Source organism: Nanorana parkeri, unplaced genomic scaffold (assembly GCF_000935625.1).
Source record: "Nanorana parkeri isolate BGI_ZX_2015 unplaced genomic scaffold, ASM93562v1 scaffold580, whole genome shotgun sequence".
NCBI classification, from domain to species: domain Eukaryota; kingdom Metazoa; phylum Chordata; class Amphibia; order Anura; family Dicroglossidae; genus Nanorana; species Nanorana parkeri.
The window spans coordinates 612,721-629,497 of NW_017306848.1; the positions used below are offsets into that span (position 1 = coordinate 612,721).

The window sequence follows — 16,777 nt, forward strand, 5'->3', positions numbered from 1 at the left end:
TCCATTGACTAGTGGATTTGTGACATGCAATTAATAGCATCTGAAAACCAGACCTTACTAGTTTCTGTCTAACAATGGGGATCAAATGGGAACATTTACAACTCAAGCAGTCTGATAGACTAATTGAACTGTCTGACATCAGTAGTAATCATTCCTGATTTACTTTGTACAAGTCAATGCAAAAATCAGTGTGAAGCCGCTGTGAAGGATCCTAGAGGCATCTCAAACTGATCTCAAAGTGCTAAGTAAATGTACTTGAAAGCATGCTGCACTTTACCCCTCTATATAAGCCCTTACACTGACCAACTGGTATAAGAATGCGTCAGAATTGTTACTAGGTAATAACTGTAATTTCTTGTGATTCGAAATGTTATGTACACCTTCTATCTGGAGAGGTCTCACAACTCTTATACCCTTTCATTTTTGTCTTCCTCCCTGAAGTTTTTTATGATCAACTTTATTTTCCTTTACATAAGTGCACTATTTCAGCATTGCCCATTTTTACTTCCGAATGGTGAAGATGTTCAGAGGGTCTTAGATGAATGGAAAGAGTACAAAATGGGAGTGCCTACCTATGGTGCCATTATTCTTAATGAGACCCATGAAAATGTGAGTGGTTTACTTATAAGCCAAGATATCGTCATAAAGTCTTATTTTTCTGTTGAATGCAATGTTGGAATTGCCTCTAAAATTGAAATATGTATGCACAGGGGTTGTTCTGTGAAAACCGCATGCCAAAACCTTTAGTAGATCCTGAAATACTCATGACTGAATTTTTGTGAATCTTGATTTATTCTGCAAAAGTCAAACTTGGATCCGTCCCCTCCCATGTTTGACGTGATTGACCAATTGAAGGAGGAGTAGGCAGAACCAAGCACAGCTTTTAGAGGAAAAGTCCAGATTTACATTACGTCAGCTTCCCTTGGATCTACTGATCATTCTGATATGTAGTTCTCACAAACAGTAACCTACTTCTTTTATCTTCTGCTTTGTTTGTGTTGCAACAGGTTAGATGGGCTTTAATATGGACCGTGAAAGTAACGTTTTTTTTCAACCTTAATATAAAAGAGAAAAGTAGTCAAGATTATTAACCTACACAGGGACCACGCCATGCAGAATTGTAGTTAAGCCCCCGACATACGTAGATTGTCAATCAATGTGCACGCCACTGGGATCCAGTCCTGTGATGAATGAATGTGACCTGGTCACATTGACCTTGTTACAGCGATTCTGCAAGTGACATGCTTCTTCTGTAATCTGCTCTCAATTCCAGCTGCAGCTAACCTGTACAGTGGAAAGACAATTACATCTCTTTGCATTTCAACTCCGTAATCTCTCTTCTCTCCCTCGTTTTTTACACTGATCTTTAAATAATTTCTTAACCATTGTGAAAACTTTTTTTACAATTTGATTCAATTTTTTTCTGTGGTATTTAAAAAAAAAATAAAAATAAAATAACATACACAGAATTTAAATGGCATTCCTTTTTAAATAAAAGTAAAATCAATGTTCCTATTGATAAAAGGGACATATTAAAACATAAAATGTATTCTTTATATCTACATTGATTCTAGTTGTTTCAAAATGATCACTAGTCAAACTGGCAAAATAGCAATTTTTGTCTTTACAATTTTTTTTTTTTTAATGCATTGAAAAAGGATTTTAGGAAGGCAAAACCAAAAAGAGAGCCTCATTTATCACAAAATAAATGTATTTCATTTATATCACTTAGTATTAAATATATTTACAATATTATTGATGAATCCAGTAGGCTGCAGTGAAAGAGCAGAAGCAGTTAAAGGGACACTTGCCCATGCAGGGAAAAGTGACATTGTTGCTGGAAAGCCTATAAACTCTTATATGGGCCCTGCTAGCATTCCCCTGCTGCTCATTCCTCCTGTGCAGTCATCCCAATACTGTCACAATAACTGGCATTTCTGGATATGGAGGAGCATGTGATCTCTTTTGTGACAGTGCTTGGGTTTAGCAGCCAATTGCTAGGCCTGTGCACTGTAACAGGACCATGAGAGTGAGGTCATTGTTCCCCGGTGTCGCTGACACAGCTTATTCTGATGTAGGCTGCGGAGGAGGAAGCAGCCGTGGTGGACTTGCTAGTAAGGTGAGTTATAGTGGGGTGGAGGATCTTTCCAGAGTTGCTGCCTCTTTGCTCAGCATGGACAATGTCTCTTTAATGCACTAGAATAATTATTTGAAAATATAAATGTATTTTTAGTAATGTGTTGAGCACCATTTGGGTAAAGCTGCAAGAGATAAGTAAGCGCTGTCTGACATCTCCCCAAGCATGTAACAAAGGAGTATTATTTGGGTCTAAATAAATAATAAACACAGGCTAAGGACTTTTGTTTTGACCCCCACTAACAAACATTTATGGTTTTGTAGGTTCTGCTTGTCCAGGGTTATTTAGCAAAATCTGGCTGGGGCTTTCCTAAAGGGAAAGTGAATAAAGAGGAGGCTCCACATGACTGTGCTGCAAGAGAGGTATCTCTTTTTTGTGTGTTCTGTAGAATGTTGTAATACTACACAAATATATTGCAGGAGCTCACCAGAAACATTTGGGGTCCACATTTCCAGTGTAAAGCATTAATCCGAGCCAAAAGAATTGCAGAAGTTCAATTTAGGGCACTGGAATTATCCCATTTATTGCCGTTCTAGCATAGTACAGCATTAAGCTGTAGCAGGACATTTGGGCTCTCGCTGCCCTTTTGAGTGTCCCATTAAATTCAAATTACACTATTATTGCACTGGTTGCACAACACCCAGTTCTATCAAGTTGTTTCTGCTAATAAATGAACAATAGAAATCACCAAATGAAATTCAAAAGTCAATATATTTGGACTAAACGTCACACATATTTCATAATCCAACGTTTCTGGACCACGCAGAGATGTGACGTCTCTGCCATGATGAAGGCACACTGCCTGTACAACAGTCAATGAACAATGAAAATCACCAGCACTCCGTAAATTAAATTCTAAAAAGTCAATTTATTTGGACTAAACATCACACATATTGCGTAATCCAACGTTTCGGGACCACGCAGAGACGGGACGTCTCCGCCATGATGAAGGCACGCTGCGTGGTCCCGAAACGCTGGATTATGCGATGTGTGTGAGGTTTAGTCCAAATAAATGGACTTTTTTGAAATCCATTTACGGAGTGCTGGTGATTTCTATCGTTCATTGACTGTACACGGCGCCATCCGTGATTGTCACTGCGAGCACCACTATTTTCATTTGGACCGGAAGCGCAGTAAGGAGTGCAGGGGAACCTACTGTTTTCTGGAATTGGTTTCTGCTAATAAGGTATTTTGTTGATCCTTAATAATGAGCTTACCAATGTTGACTCGTGCAAATGCCTTTTAATGTTACAAAAATGTGTGTGGAAAAGACCAAGAGGGCCTATTCAGAAAATAACCATTTCTAGAAAATGTATTGTTTCCCTAGTGGATTGATTATAATATTGGAAGCTATGCAGCTGTCTGTATTGCTGCGCGTGGTTGTGTTCCACGTAAAATCCCCCTTGGGATAAACCCCCCCCAAAAAAAACCCCCCCAAAACAGCATTAAGGAGGCAGTATTGTATCTTGAACACCTGACTGCTGCTTGATCAACCTCTGCAAAAGCGTTTCACCACACTTTTCTGAGGGGTGGTAAAGTTCACCGGTCTTAGTCGGCATGTTTCTGATTCAGTCAACTTTCCAAAGCATGCTCAGTTGTGCAGCATTCACGTAATAGCAAAGAAGGCGAAATGTCACGTTATCTGCCATCTTCTTTCACTGCTCTCTCAATGTCTTTTTTTCTCTCTCTCATGTGACCATTTCCTCATGAAGTGGAGAAAAAACACAGGAAAAAGTATATTTTGTGATCGGAAGAGCTGGCTGCATTTATAAAAGTAGGCATTACAGAGTGACATCACATTTGCTAGTGACATGTTTTCTCCCTGCATTGTAGCTAGTTGAGACTTCCAGAAATTCATTATCAGTGTTGCTTTAATCTGGGCACACGTTACAGTCGGACCATACGATCTCCTTTAGGTCTGAACAAGCTCTGTAATGCGAGGGCCTGTGTACTTGGCTAAGATTTTTGCTGTATGTGTAAGATCGATGAAGTAGATAGAAAGAATATGATTTATTTCTCATCCACAGAATGTTGGTTTATAAAATGCTGATCTGTTTTTAGGTGCTTGAAGAGACTGGCTTTGATATCAAAGATCGCATGTGCAATACTGATTATATCGAGCTGAAGATCAATGACCAGTTGGCTCGTTTATATATCATTCCTGGAGTCCCAAAAGACACAAAATTTAATCCTAAAACAAGGCGAGAAATAAGAGTAAGTTGCTTGAACACAATTGGATTCACTTGCTGACCAGATTTAGCTGTGAGTAGTAGTAAGTGACATATTAAAGATGAAATTACCAATGTAGAAACGTAAACACAGAACTGGAGAAATGAGGCAGGAGTGCTCATTGTATGTTTTATCTATCTCTCAAAATTCTGTGACCAGTGTCCTGAACTTTTAAAGTATATTAAGTGTTTCCCTGTCACCATCCCTTCCTGACAGTCTTATACTCACCTGTCCCTGATCCAGCAAGTTATCACTCATGAAGCTGTAGAGGCGCTTGTCAAAATCTCCTAATCCACCCCAGAGATGTGCAGCTTCATTCAGTCCAGTGAAGAGTTCAAACTCCATGCTCTGGTGGAATATGAACTTTTCATAGGATGTAATGGAGGATGCACATCACTTATGTGTTCCTGGCTTACAAGGTCCGACGAGCATCTTTGCATTGGGGATCTACTCATCTGTTCCCAAACCAGCAAGATAAGACTGGCAGGGGGCTGGACTACCTACAATATAAGTGTACCTGGGGGGAGTTTTACATGCAAAAGGATTTCTGTTTCTGCCCATTGATTCCTGAGATATACACAGCCTCATCACACAGCCAGACTGATGACATCACTTTCTCTGTTGCAGTTGAAGAGGAACTTTACACATATCTTTGAAATGACAATAAAGACACCTTTTAGAAACATTAAGTCATGGCAATCTACAGGCACATACTTCTATATAATTCCTGGCTTTTTATTCTTTGCATACCTTATTTCTATTTTCCTCTCCATTCTTCTCACAGTGGACATTTTTACTAAGGGCAGATTAATCCATCTCCCTTTACTTCCTGGAACTCTGGCACATGTTACAAGGACATGTGACCATGTACATCATCTCAGGGGAGGAAAATGCCTTTCTCTGAGATCTCATGACATTCCAGATAAGATTTCCCAGCAATGCTCTGCTGATGTAATCATCGCTTGGACACAGATTACATCACAAATGCCTAAGAGAACCAGGAAGTGGAATAACTGTAACTGTAAGTAAAAGCAAAATATGTTTATCTAATATATGTGCTATGATTTAAATGTCAGCATGCAGAGCTGTATGCTGATGTGATTTATAGTGAAAGGGGATAAAGGTCCACTTTAAGAAATACATTGCTGTCATCTCCCCTCCCTCAGCCTGTAAAAGAGCAGCAGGAGACTGTTCACATCATTCTTTCTGCTCAGTCTGTTCTCTTCTATTAGCAGGATTCTTGTCCACACATTTGCATGCAGCACACCAGTTGTGTTTTAAGAAAATACTTTTATTAATGTATAAATGAATACAGAGTGCTCTCCTGTACCTGATCTTGCTCACCAAATTGCTGTTTGTCAAAATGTTCATGTTGGGCCTGCGCATGTGCTCTGCTCATGTGCTTCGTTCCTATTAATTTAAGAGTATGAGAGTGTCACAGATTAACAGGATATTTGTAAATCCGCAGACTCCACATAGTCTGGGAAACCATTTGTGCTCCAATCCCAAACTTTGTACTCTTCTATTTCTGATGGGCCTATTTTTCTAATGTACCGTATATACTCGAGTATAAGCCGAGTTTTTCAGCCCATTTTTTTTGCTGAAAAGTGCCCCCCCTCGGCTTATACTCATCAAGTTGTAGTTTTTATATTTTTGACATTTTAGCCCTGTTTATATTCTAGTACATCTTTATTTTTCTCCACCCTTTGACACATCTAATATAAGACAGCAAAAAATAAACTTTGTAATTTCTGTTATTTTTTCCCTTAAGTACGCTTGTAAATTATCCACTGCTCTTTAGAAATGTTTACATTTTGGACTTTTCTGTGGGGCTCTATAATAACTGCCACCTTCTCTATCTGCATATACTCACCTTCCTTTGGCCTCCTACTGCAAACAATGAAAATAAATATCTGGTACTTCTGGGTATGGGGAGCATGTGAATGCCTCCCCTTCCTCCCACATGACTATGCTGTTGTTTGTTGTTTTGGCAGCTCATGCATCCAGAGCTGTCAATTTAGGGTGAATAGATATTCTTCAGCCCCATGTAAGCTTTACATAGCAACTTCAAATTTACAAAGTGCTTCTTCTCTTTGCTTTTGGCTCCCGACAGAGTAGCGGGGGATAAAAAGGATGGTATGTGCAGCTGGGATGGCCACCAGTTAAGGGAACCTGCTGCTTTTTCGTGCATGGAAAAAGCCTAACTCACTTTAGGCATTCACATTAATCACTATGGTGCACCACCAAACTGTGTTTTTTGAATGCATCACTCACAGTATATATATTTATATATGCTTAAGTTGATTACTTTTATTTTCTTGCTTAGTCATATTACACACAAGCCCAGTCTGGCCTCAGAAACTTAGTGGAAGAAGGAGGTTTCATAGGGAGGCTGCAGAAAGCCAAGTAGCACTAGCTTTAGAGTTGCTCTGTGAAAACGGCTTATTAGTGGGGGTTCTGAGAAGGACATCCTTGCCAGTCAGCTGGATTTGCTCTGTGAAAACCTGTTGTTTTTTGTTTTGTTTTCTTGCAGAACATTGAATGGTTTCCAATTGAAAAACTACCTTGTCATAAGAATGACATGACTCCGAAATCAAAATTAGGATTAGCTCCCAACAAGTTCTTTATGGTCATACCATTTATAAGGCAAGTATTAAACACTAATTCATGTCGGTTGTGGTCGCTTTATTTAGTAAATTAATATTAAAGTTCCGCAATTTCTTTTTTAGACCATTAAGAGATTGGCTTCAGAGAAGACTGGGTGACTCATCTGACAGTGATAATGGATTTGCTTCTGCTGGAAGCACACCATCCAAACCTAATGGGGAAAAAACAAAGTAAGTCATTAGATCTGTATGCCTTTTTTTTTTCTTGTACATAAGCTGACCTTATACAGGCTTTACATATCTTCTGTAATTAGAGAATACCACATTTTTATTTTTTGCACTTGCTTTATGTACTTAAATCCATGTTTTAGTTCAATCTGAGTTTATTAGAGAATTTTTAGATACACAGAACATTACAAGAAAGGCAATTAGACAATGTTGCCAAATACAATGAGAAAGCATTGAGATAAAAAGTCCCCTTAGTACCGCTTCCAGGAATTCCCACTGGACGGGGAGAGGGGTTTGGTCTGAGGTATGGAGCTCAAGAAATACGTTATGGCTTCCAGAATAGCGGAAGAACAGCGAGGGTCAGCCAGTAGGGACTCAATTAGTCGCCAGGTCCACTCCCTGGTGGGTGCTTGCGGGACCTGTAGGCTTAGCGTGACTGCTGCATGGTCTGACCATATCATAGGACCGATGTCGCAGGAGGGGGCCCAATCCAGCAGGGATGAGACACAAAAAAGTAGTCCAACCTACCATAGGAACGGTGGGGCGCAGAGAAATGGTTATAGTTGCGCGTCCGGGGGTGTAGGACTCTCCATATATCGACCAGGCGGAGATGGGTCCGGTGTTTTTTAACACTGCGGAGCTTGGGGAACGACAAAGCAGAGCGTCCGGTGGAGGAGTACAGATTTGGGTTTATAGTGAGGTTAAGTATTGGGGAGATAGAAGTTGGCTAGGGTGACAGTCCTACCCCAGAGTGACAGCTTCAGCATAAGATACCTGCCAAATTCGTCTGTTCGGTGGTCTAGCACCGTTGCAGGGAGAGATATGTGGAGGGCGATGGAGACCTCCCTCGACTTTTGAATACAATCAGTACTGTGGTACCACTTGGTGAAGTACCTATTACACATCACCATTCCAATGACTAAAGGGGAGAAAAAATGGTTGGAGACAATATATGGTGAGGCATTTTAGATTTGCGGGGTGCCAACAGTGGGGCGGTCCAGAAAAGCCACATTAGGATACATAGCTAGGACTCAAGGAGCAGGTCATCGTCGTTCGTTAGCTGAGGGGGCCACAGGCATAGAAGGTCCGGGACCTCTCTGGGTGGAACGGGAGTGGGACCGTCTGCGGCGTTGAGGCAGGACCGAGGGTTGTTGAGGGCCCTCTCCAGTGAACGGTAGATCCAGCCAGTCCGGGACAGAAACCGGGTCAGTCTCAAGAAAGCCAAATAATTCCGGTAGCTGCGATGGAGAGCGAAGTTGGATACTGAAGGGGTTACCCCATCTGCATGTGGCTCCCACCTGGCGAATGACATCCAGCAACGGCCGCACCGATCTACCCATGGCCAGGGTCAGGCGGGAAAGATCAGGGAGAAGCTGTATGGAGGCGCCGTCAAAGTCAATCGGGCCCATGCGCCACACGGATCGGTGGATCTCCTCTTTTATGGCATAAAAATGTACCCGACATCTCTATTAGGGTTCCCCACGTTGACATTCGAGACACGATGTCGCTGACCAGTTCAATTTAGTTAGTAGGGGGCTTCCCCAATGCCAAGTTAAGGATGGAGGTGACCTGTAGCGTGTAGGTCAAGACCCATTGTGGCCTCAGGGATCCCCCTTAGGCGGATATTTTTGGCCTGCTCCTATTCTCGCCATCTTCCACTCTGAGATGCAACAGCTGGAGGTGGGAGCGGTGGGACGTCTGAGCTACCTCTAAGGCTATTATGCGAGTCTCGTGTAGGGATACTGATGCTGACAGGGCAGACACAGCAGAGTCAGTGGCAGTGACCCGGTGACTGAGTTCCCTCACCTCGTAGTGCGCCTTCCAGTCTCGCGACCCAGCAATCAAAGTCTGCCCGGAAGGCAGAGAATAGTGCACACACCTCGGTGGCTGTTGATGGATCCGGATCCAGGGAGACTGCCAGCAGCGGAGGGTCCAGGGCAACCGTGACAGAAGTCAGCTGTATAGGTGGCTGAGGGGGTGCCAAAGACTCCAGTGTCCTCAGCCCCGCGGGTCTGACAGAGGAGCGTCTGCGGGGGGTTTGCCGTCCCCTTCTTCGTCTGGGGGTCCTTCTGCGCCATATTGCGGCCTACCTGAGCGGCGTCACTGCCTGGGTGCCGCGCAAAGTAAGAGGAGATATCTCGACTGGAGGAGGGAGCCGCGGGTGAGTCCTGATCACCGTGCAAAGGAGGAAAATCTCACTGATTGCTGATAATGTCCACGGTATAGAGCCCCGGTATAGCAGAGCTCACAGCCGCAAGTCCTCGCTCCTCCATGCCTGGCCACGCCCCCCTTATATCCATGTTTTAAATCAATTCTAGTTAAACTGATTTACAGTATATCCTGTAGTTAGTTTGATAGCTCTCCGGCATGTTTATTCCTCACTCTGTGAGGATGGGTGATACCTGAGAGCAGTGTTATCGTCCAGTTCATACCTTCCCTGTGAGCCAAGTTTTTGCTTTTGCTTATTTTCTATTATTGACTGAAAAGTTATAGGGGAAGTGAGCATCATAGATCTGTGCCAGTTAACCTCTTGCCGTCCGCCCGTAGTAAAAAAACGGACGGACGGCACTGCTGCATTGGCGGGTTGCCGTCTCCAGACGGCAATTTTTTTCTGCTCGCGCGCGCCCCCGTAGCGGGCACGCACTCTCAGAAAAGACCCGACCATTGCACACACCCGTTACCGGGTGTTTCACATATAGGCGATCAGCGGGTCCATAGCCTGCCGATCGCCTATATGTGCTCGTTCGCGTCCGCCACCGCGCGGTGCTTCATCAGCTTCTTTTGGGGTCCACAGGTGACATTAGGGGTCCTAGAGACCCCTAATGTCTCCATAAAGAGGACCTGTCAGTGTGCCTTTGCTATTATATAGGGGGATTGTTATCCCCCTATATAATAGCAATAACAATAAGTGCAAAAAAATAAATATAAATTAAAAAAAAAAAAAGTAACAACTGTCATTAAACAACAACAACAACTGGGCGGGGCTAGCCATGATATCTCGGCTGGCTCTGCCCAGCTGTTGTCATTTGCGGGAAATACAGTCTGCTTTGGCTGAGCCATTGAGCTGCTGTACAGGCTTCTGTGAATCGTCCATACAGCAGCCCTTCGGTTCGACTGAAACCAAGGGCTCCGGCAGCCAAAGTGAGTCGGAGCTACGGCTGGATCCTTTGGCAGGTAAGTGAATAACCCTCTTAGTCTGCATAGCAAAAGGACCTATCAGGCCATAGTGTATTTTAAGGTATTTAGCCACTTGCTGACTGGGGTGTTTACACCCTCTTCCTGTCCAGACCATTTTTCAGTGTTCAGCGCTGCAGTACTTTGACTGACATTTATTCCGTCATGCAACGCTGTACTGAAATGAATTTTATACCATTTTTTAGAGACAGAGAGAGCTTTCTTTTGGTGGTATTTAATCACCACTGGGGGTTTTATTTTTTACTATATAATGAAAAAAGTACCGAAAATTTCGGAAACAAAAATGTTTTCCCTATGTTATACTATAAAACAATTATTATTACCCAAATTTTTGGCAAAATATAAAAGTCGGGGTCACGTCGGTTAAATAGACACCAAACATGTCAAGCCTTTAAAATTGCGTGCGCGCTGCTTATGGGACGTTTAAAAACACCCACCCGCATTCAAGAAGCCGCTGTCCGGCCGTTTAATTACAACGGCCAGACAGCAGGTGGGTAAATAAAAAATGTCTAATGTTAATTTTGTTTGATATTAACTTTTTATTGTTCTATATGACACCTGACTGTCATTAGTTGTCACTACATATTTTTAAGGAAATATGTAGTGACAAGTTTGTATGTGATCTTAATCGGATAAAAAAAAAAAAAATACCATCTTTTTTTTAAAATAAGATACACAAATGGAGTGTGACAAACATAAAGTTTACTTCAGAATAAACGCAGGCCGGAGGCGCATTTGGGGTGCCGTTGAAATGAATGCCACCACAACACACCTCCAAGCAGAGTTTGTGAGACCGAAAATGACAATCTCACCTTTTTTTTTTGTGTATTATAGTTAGACATTTTAGTTTCATGGATTTAAAATGTAAATCTAAAAACTCCCAGGCAATATAATAAAATAGCCAAACCTTTATTTAACCTCTTGCCGTCCGCCCGTAGTAGAAAAACGGACGGACGGCACTGCAGCATCTGCGGGTTGCCGTCTCCAGACGGCAATTTAACCAAAATTGGACAAAAAATAAAATTTTATATATTAAATAAATACTGTATGTAAATGCCTGGTCTTCAGTTTGGAGTTAGCCATGATTATTGGACTGAAAATTATTGTTCTCACTCTGGCGCACGCGGCATTAGTATGCATGCGTTCGCGGGGAGTTTTAAAATGTTTTACTTTTTGGTATTTTTTGTTTTTATTTATTTAGTTTTTTTTATTTAATGTAATTGCTATCACATGGGGGCTCTCACAATCCCCCTATGTGATAGCACATTGGAGGTGACAGGTTCTCTTTAAGGTGACACTAGGGGTCTATTAGACCCCTAGTGTCACCTCTCCACTTTAAAGAAGCTATTCATGAGCACATGGAGCTTAAATAGCTTCAGCCAGGGAAGTACAGCGGTAAGATTCCTCAGCAGGCAGCTGAATGTAAACCGCTGGGCACCAGCTGCATTGGTCTGTGTCCCCCTACCTATGCAGCACCCAATCACCATGCCTACTTGCTGTCACGTGATTGGGATAGCAAGGCAGCAGGATAATGGTCACTGCTGTATAGTAAACCTACAAGCATAATGGCTGGTATGTGACTAATATGAAGAGCACTTCTACTTTTCTTTTGCTATTATAAAATAGTTCCCTGACTGCAAAAACAAAGTCAGCCTGTATTATAATATATTCTAGTTGCATCTCTCAGTACATTTATATAGTAAATTTATGTTGCCTGTTTTGTTTTTCCTAGACCCAAAATGCGTTGTATGCCTCAGTTTTCTGAGCCTGCTCATACAGAACAGGGGACAAAGGCCAAGGTACAACAAAAGCCAAACAGCAATTTCAGTCCAGCAGAGATGTCAGAACTTTTAACGATTAAGGTGATTTTTCTTCCACCTTTCTAATTACTATTCATATTGGAACAATGATCACAAAATCAGCACCATTGCTTACTGAACTGGCATCCTAAAAGAGCTACAGGTGAAGTTTTTTAGTGCTGTCAGAAGCGAGATCATTTTATAATCTTGTATGTTTACCAACATAAAATCTTTGTAGAAGGAAGGCTGAAGTTAAATATGTTTTCATATACACTTTTGTGGAAAGTTTAATGTGATGGCCTCCAAAGTATCTTCAAATGCAAACTCTATTAAATTGAAAGTTTAAAATTGTGAATGAATGTGTACTTGCAAATCTGTTACCTCTTGAGTTATCCATATTTTATTATATGCCATCATGTACATGTTCCTTAGCATGGTGGTGAAGGTGTTTCTACTGTCTGAGGGAAGTGATGTAATCTTTCCCTCACAGGAAATTCTCTGTTGGGGCTATTTTCATTCTCTGCCAGGTACCAGGTGTGTAATGGTGTGGTTCTGTCCCCACCCTAAACTTTCCTTTTATCTTGCTATTTTGTTTGCCCTGTGCAGTGCTGTGTTCTATCCCTTATGTAAATGTAGGAGCATAATGACATACTAAGGGTAAGGTATGGAAAGACTCTGGGCTGTGGAGCATGCAGAGCCAAAACCAAACATGTCTTAGGCCTTGTTCACACCAAATGCAGAGCAGATCCGCTCAGGTTTCTGCACACACAGTGCAGTGGGTTTTGCCGCGTTTTTGAAGTGTTCCGGGCCGTTTTTGTTATTAAAAAAATAAAATATATATATTTTTTTCCCCCCAGCTTAAAATGGGCTTTCAGTGCGTTCCAGGCATTTGCATGCGTTTTTGATGCGTTTGTAGATCCAGAGCAGGTAAAATAGGGCCTGCTGCAGTTTTTTCACCTGCTCTGGAACTGCAAGCTGCGATGTGAACTGGAGCAAAAAATACCATTGGAATACATTGGACGCAGTTTTGATCCGGTCTGCAACTGCTCTGCACCTGCTCCGCGCTTGGTGTGAACAAGGCCTTAGAGAATCCCAGGTCCTACACTATGCCTGCACAGCAGCTGAGTAACCTGGAAAAACCACAGGACATGTAGTTATGCAAGTATGCATGCACAGTTTTTAGTTTGTTTGCATTAACCCCTTCATGACTGAGCTTGTTTTTAGTTTCTGTTCGTAAATGACTGACACGTTTTACATTTTTGTTGTATGATCCTTCCACGTCAGTCATATACTTTCTTACAAAAGGCACTCACACATATTATATATTGGTTTTTAAAGGACAGATGGGGGCTATATATTTATATCACATATTTGTACCTAACACCTCACTTAGGACAAATAAAATAAAACAAAAAGAGGAAAAAACGTAAAGAAAACACCTTTTCGCTCCCGTTCATTGAAGGACACAGGGAACAGATCGGAGATCCTGTACAATTTTGATTTGTAGTATTTTTTTTTTTTTAGAAAAATAGCACCGCTAAAAAAAATACAATAAATACATTCAATTATTTTGTCCTTTTATTTGGAGAAACCTCACATCCCTAGGATTGTAGAAATGTTTCTGTACTTATCAGCCTAAAACTAAAACCTAACATTTTAATCTTTTTCTTGAAACGCTAAAAGTGGTCACCTGGCATACTAAGTGTCACACTTAGCGACATACTTTGAACATCACTGTCATGAGGTAGTTAAATAAGAAAAATTAACCCCTTAGGATGAAAAACAAATCGGCAGCTCAGCTGCAGATTTTCATTGTAATGGGTTAATTTTTATATATTAATAAACAAAACCATATACACAAAAATGCAACCCACCAATCCAAAGTGTCACTAGGCTAATTTAAATATATAATTTTTGTAACATTTTTTTTTTACACTTTACGCTATTTAAAAAATAAAATAATTTTATACATTATACAACTCACTATTACTGCTTTTATAATTTAATTCATTTTTGGTTATTATTAGGCTGCTTCAAACTTAAAGGGTTATTAAACCCTCACATATTTTTGCATATATCTACTGCTAGCAAGCAGTAGATATATGCAGAAACATAAAAAAAAAATACCCTTTAAAAAGGGTTTAAACTTACCTTGTGTCTTCGCCGCGCACTCCCGTCCGAACATCTGAAGAGTCTCGGGCGGCCGCAAAGGGTCTTGGGGCGGGGGCATGCGCACTTCAGATGTTCGGCCGTGAGACGAGGAGAGACGCAAGGTAACTCTATGGAGCAGCGTGCACCCACACAGACTCTGTGGGACATCAAAAGAGGAGGACAGAGGAGTCGGCACTGGATCGGAGACCCGCACCCATCGCTTGAGGCACAGCTGAAAAGGACAGGAAAGAAGATCGGATTAAGAGACATCATTTAAGGTAAGTCCCTACAACAGGATTGGGAGGGGTGGGGGAAAACTTTGACTTTAATGTCACTTTTTAAGAACAGCCAATAATAACCTTAGTGACACTGATCCTGCAGCATTTCAGGATCAGATGTCACTAAAGGTTTTCTGATCGTTCCAACAACGTTTGGAAACGTTTATCAGCAATGAAAACATGTATCTAAATGTTTCTATTGCTGAAAATTTAGAGGGAAAAAAAAAGCCGGTATACATCGGGATTTCCCAATCTATACCAGCTGTCAGGGAGAGCAGTAAATGCGGCTCTGCTCTCACTGACAGACAACCGATTCCTGAAAGGGATCGGGTGTCTGAAAAAGCTTAACTCTTTCATTAATGGATGCTTCAATACTGAGGCAGCCATTAATGAACGGTTACCGCTGATTCTTAACGGTTACCAGCCTTACAGAACCCCAAATAACCGCGTACAGTGTACGTGAGCAGTCATTTGGGCACTTTGTGGCGGGATGTACAGTGTACGTCTCCCGTCACGAAGGAGTTAAAAAAAAAAAACCCTGCTTTTAAAGTGGGCCTTGTACACCAAGTAACGTCTGATGATTTAATATTTACTGGGGACCCCTTTGCTAAAATACTGCACTAAAATATAAGAAAGAAAACTGCAGGGTGGCAAAAAGTTTATGTTCGTATATTTTTCCTGGCTTCCATACTTCAAGGCTGTTGTCATTTTCCTTCTACGAGATCCCAGGGAGCATTGAGCAGATCCAGCACTGTGCAGGGGTATCTTCTGAATATTTTAGCATTGCCATGGGCCTGGGTGGATGGATAGTGACGTAACTCTTGGCTAGGCACATCGGCTGTGTGTATCAGGGGTAAGGTAAGTGTATTACCTAACATTTTTGCCGCCTAAGGGGTTTTTCTTGTGCTAGGGGCAGGGGGCCCCCTCCGAAAATAAACATAACCTGCCATTTTACTGCACGGTCTGCTTTAAATAATTTAAAGATACAAGTTCCAGGCCCTTTTTTAGGTTCCTTTGTAAGGCATTCCACATTTCTGAAAATGGTTCTATAATCATACAGAATTGATGGCTAACATGGTACAAGACTTGACTACATACAGTATATACGGTTAGCCTTTTGTCTTCAAATAAACAATTGAGTCATCATGGATTTTTAAAGACGTTACACCTGAAATGTAAAAGCCACTTAGAATTATTTACGGTTTTAGCCACAAACCAACTGTTGTCCGGTCTTTGTTGTACTCTTCAGTTAGCATCTGATTGTCAATCTTGCTGTGTTCAGATTGCAGCATTATTTTTCCTGGTCTGCTCAGATTTCTTTGCAGTTGATTGAAATAATTAGCTATTTATGGAGAGCAACAAAAGGTGTATGAAAGAATCTGGTGTCATGACCTGTACTTTAGCCACATATCGCCCCCTGCTACACAAAGGTTGTATGAATTGTTATATGGTATCACATAGTTTATATAACGTAAAGTGTACTGAAGTGTGATTGTATTTTAGCATATTAGTACATATGGTGGCTGCATTAGGTTTTTCAGGCTTCCTTTCCCCTTTTATTGTCCCCTGGTGATCCTGCCAGTAACACACTTCCTGTTGTAGGGTGACAACGCTCACCACTGCATCTATGAAGGTGCAGTATTCCTAACAAAGGACAGGAAAGTACCTCCTACTTTCCTTTTCTCCATAACAGAAATGGGAGATGTTCTGTAGTCCACAGAGAACTGGGAAAAATGATTATTGATAAGGGTGTAGTTCAAGCAGAGAGCACAAGATTTCTGGCAGAGTCAACAGGTATTTTTTTTCACTTCTCCAGCAGCTATAACAAAATGCTTTCAAATTTATAATAAAATAGATTTTTTTTTTTTAAATGATAGAACCAGAATCTTAAGAGTAATGGTAAAAAGCAACATCAGGACTCTCCAAACCAAAAGAAGAAAGCAAATGGGGAGCACACTCCACAGGTCAAGCAGCAGATTAGCATTTTGGTAAGCTTTGATTTCAGATGGGATAATTAGTGTAGCAGAATTGTACATATTGTGTTGACATGTAAAAATGGGTCTCGTTCTTTCTGGGGTGCTTTACAAGTCATCAAAAGCATCTATGATTTGTGTCCCTGAACAGGGGGCTTATAAAGTTATTTGCAAACTGGCA

At 41.4% G+C, this 16,777-nt stretch overlaps 1 protein-coding gene across 1 annotated transcript in view; it reads left to right on the top strand.

The window, feature by feature from the left end:
- Positions 1 to 16,777, top strand: part of DCP2 (decapping mRNA 2) — a 34,587-nt gene that overhangs the window by 13,621 nt on the left and 4,189 nt on the right. The window contains exons 3-9 of the mRNA XM_018562489.1: positions 482 to 609; positions 2,401 to 2,499; positions 4,199 to 4,351; positions 6,900 to 7,012; positions 7,096 to 7,203; positions 12,128 to 12,257; positions 16,501 to 16,611. Coding sequence (XP_018417991.1) covers positions 482 to 609; positions 2,401 to 2,499; positions 4,199 to 4,351; positions 6,900 to 7,012; positions 7,096 to 7,203; positions 12,128 to 12,257; positions 16,501 to 16,611 — 842 coding nt within the window. The remainder of the gene's footprint in view (positions 1 to 481; positions 610 to 2,400; positions 2,500 to 4,198; positions 4,352 to 6,899; positions 7,013 to 7,095; positions 7,204 to 12,127; positions 12,258 to 16,500; positions 16,612 to 16,777) is intronic.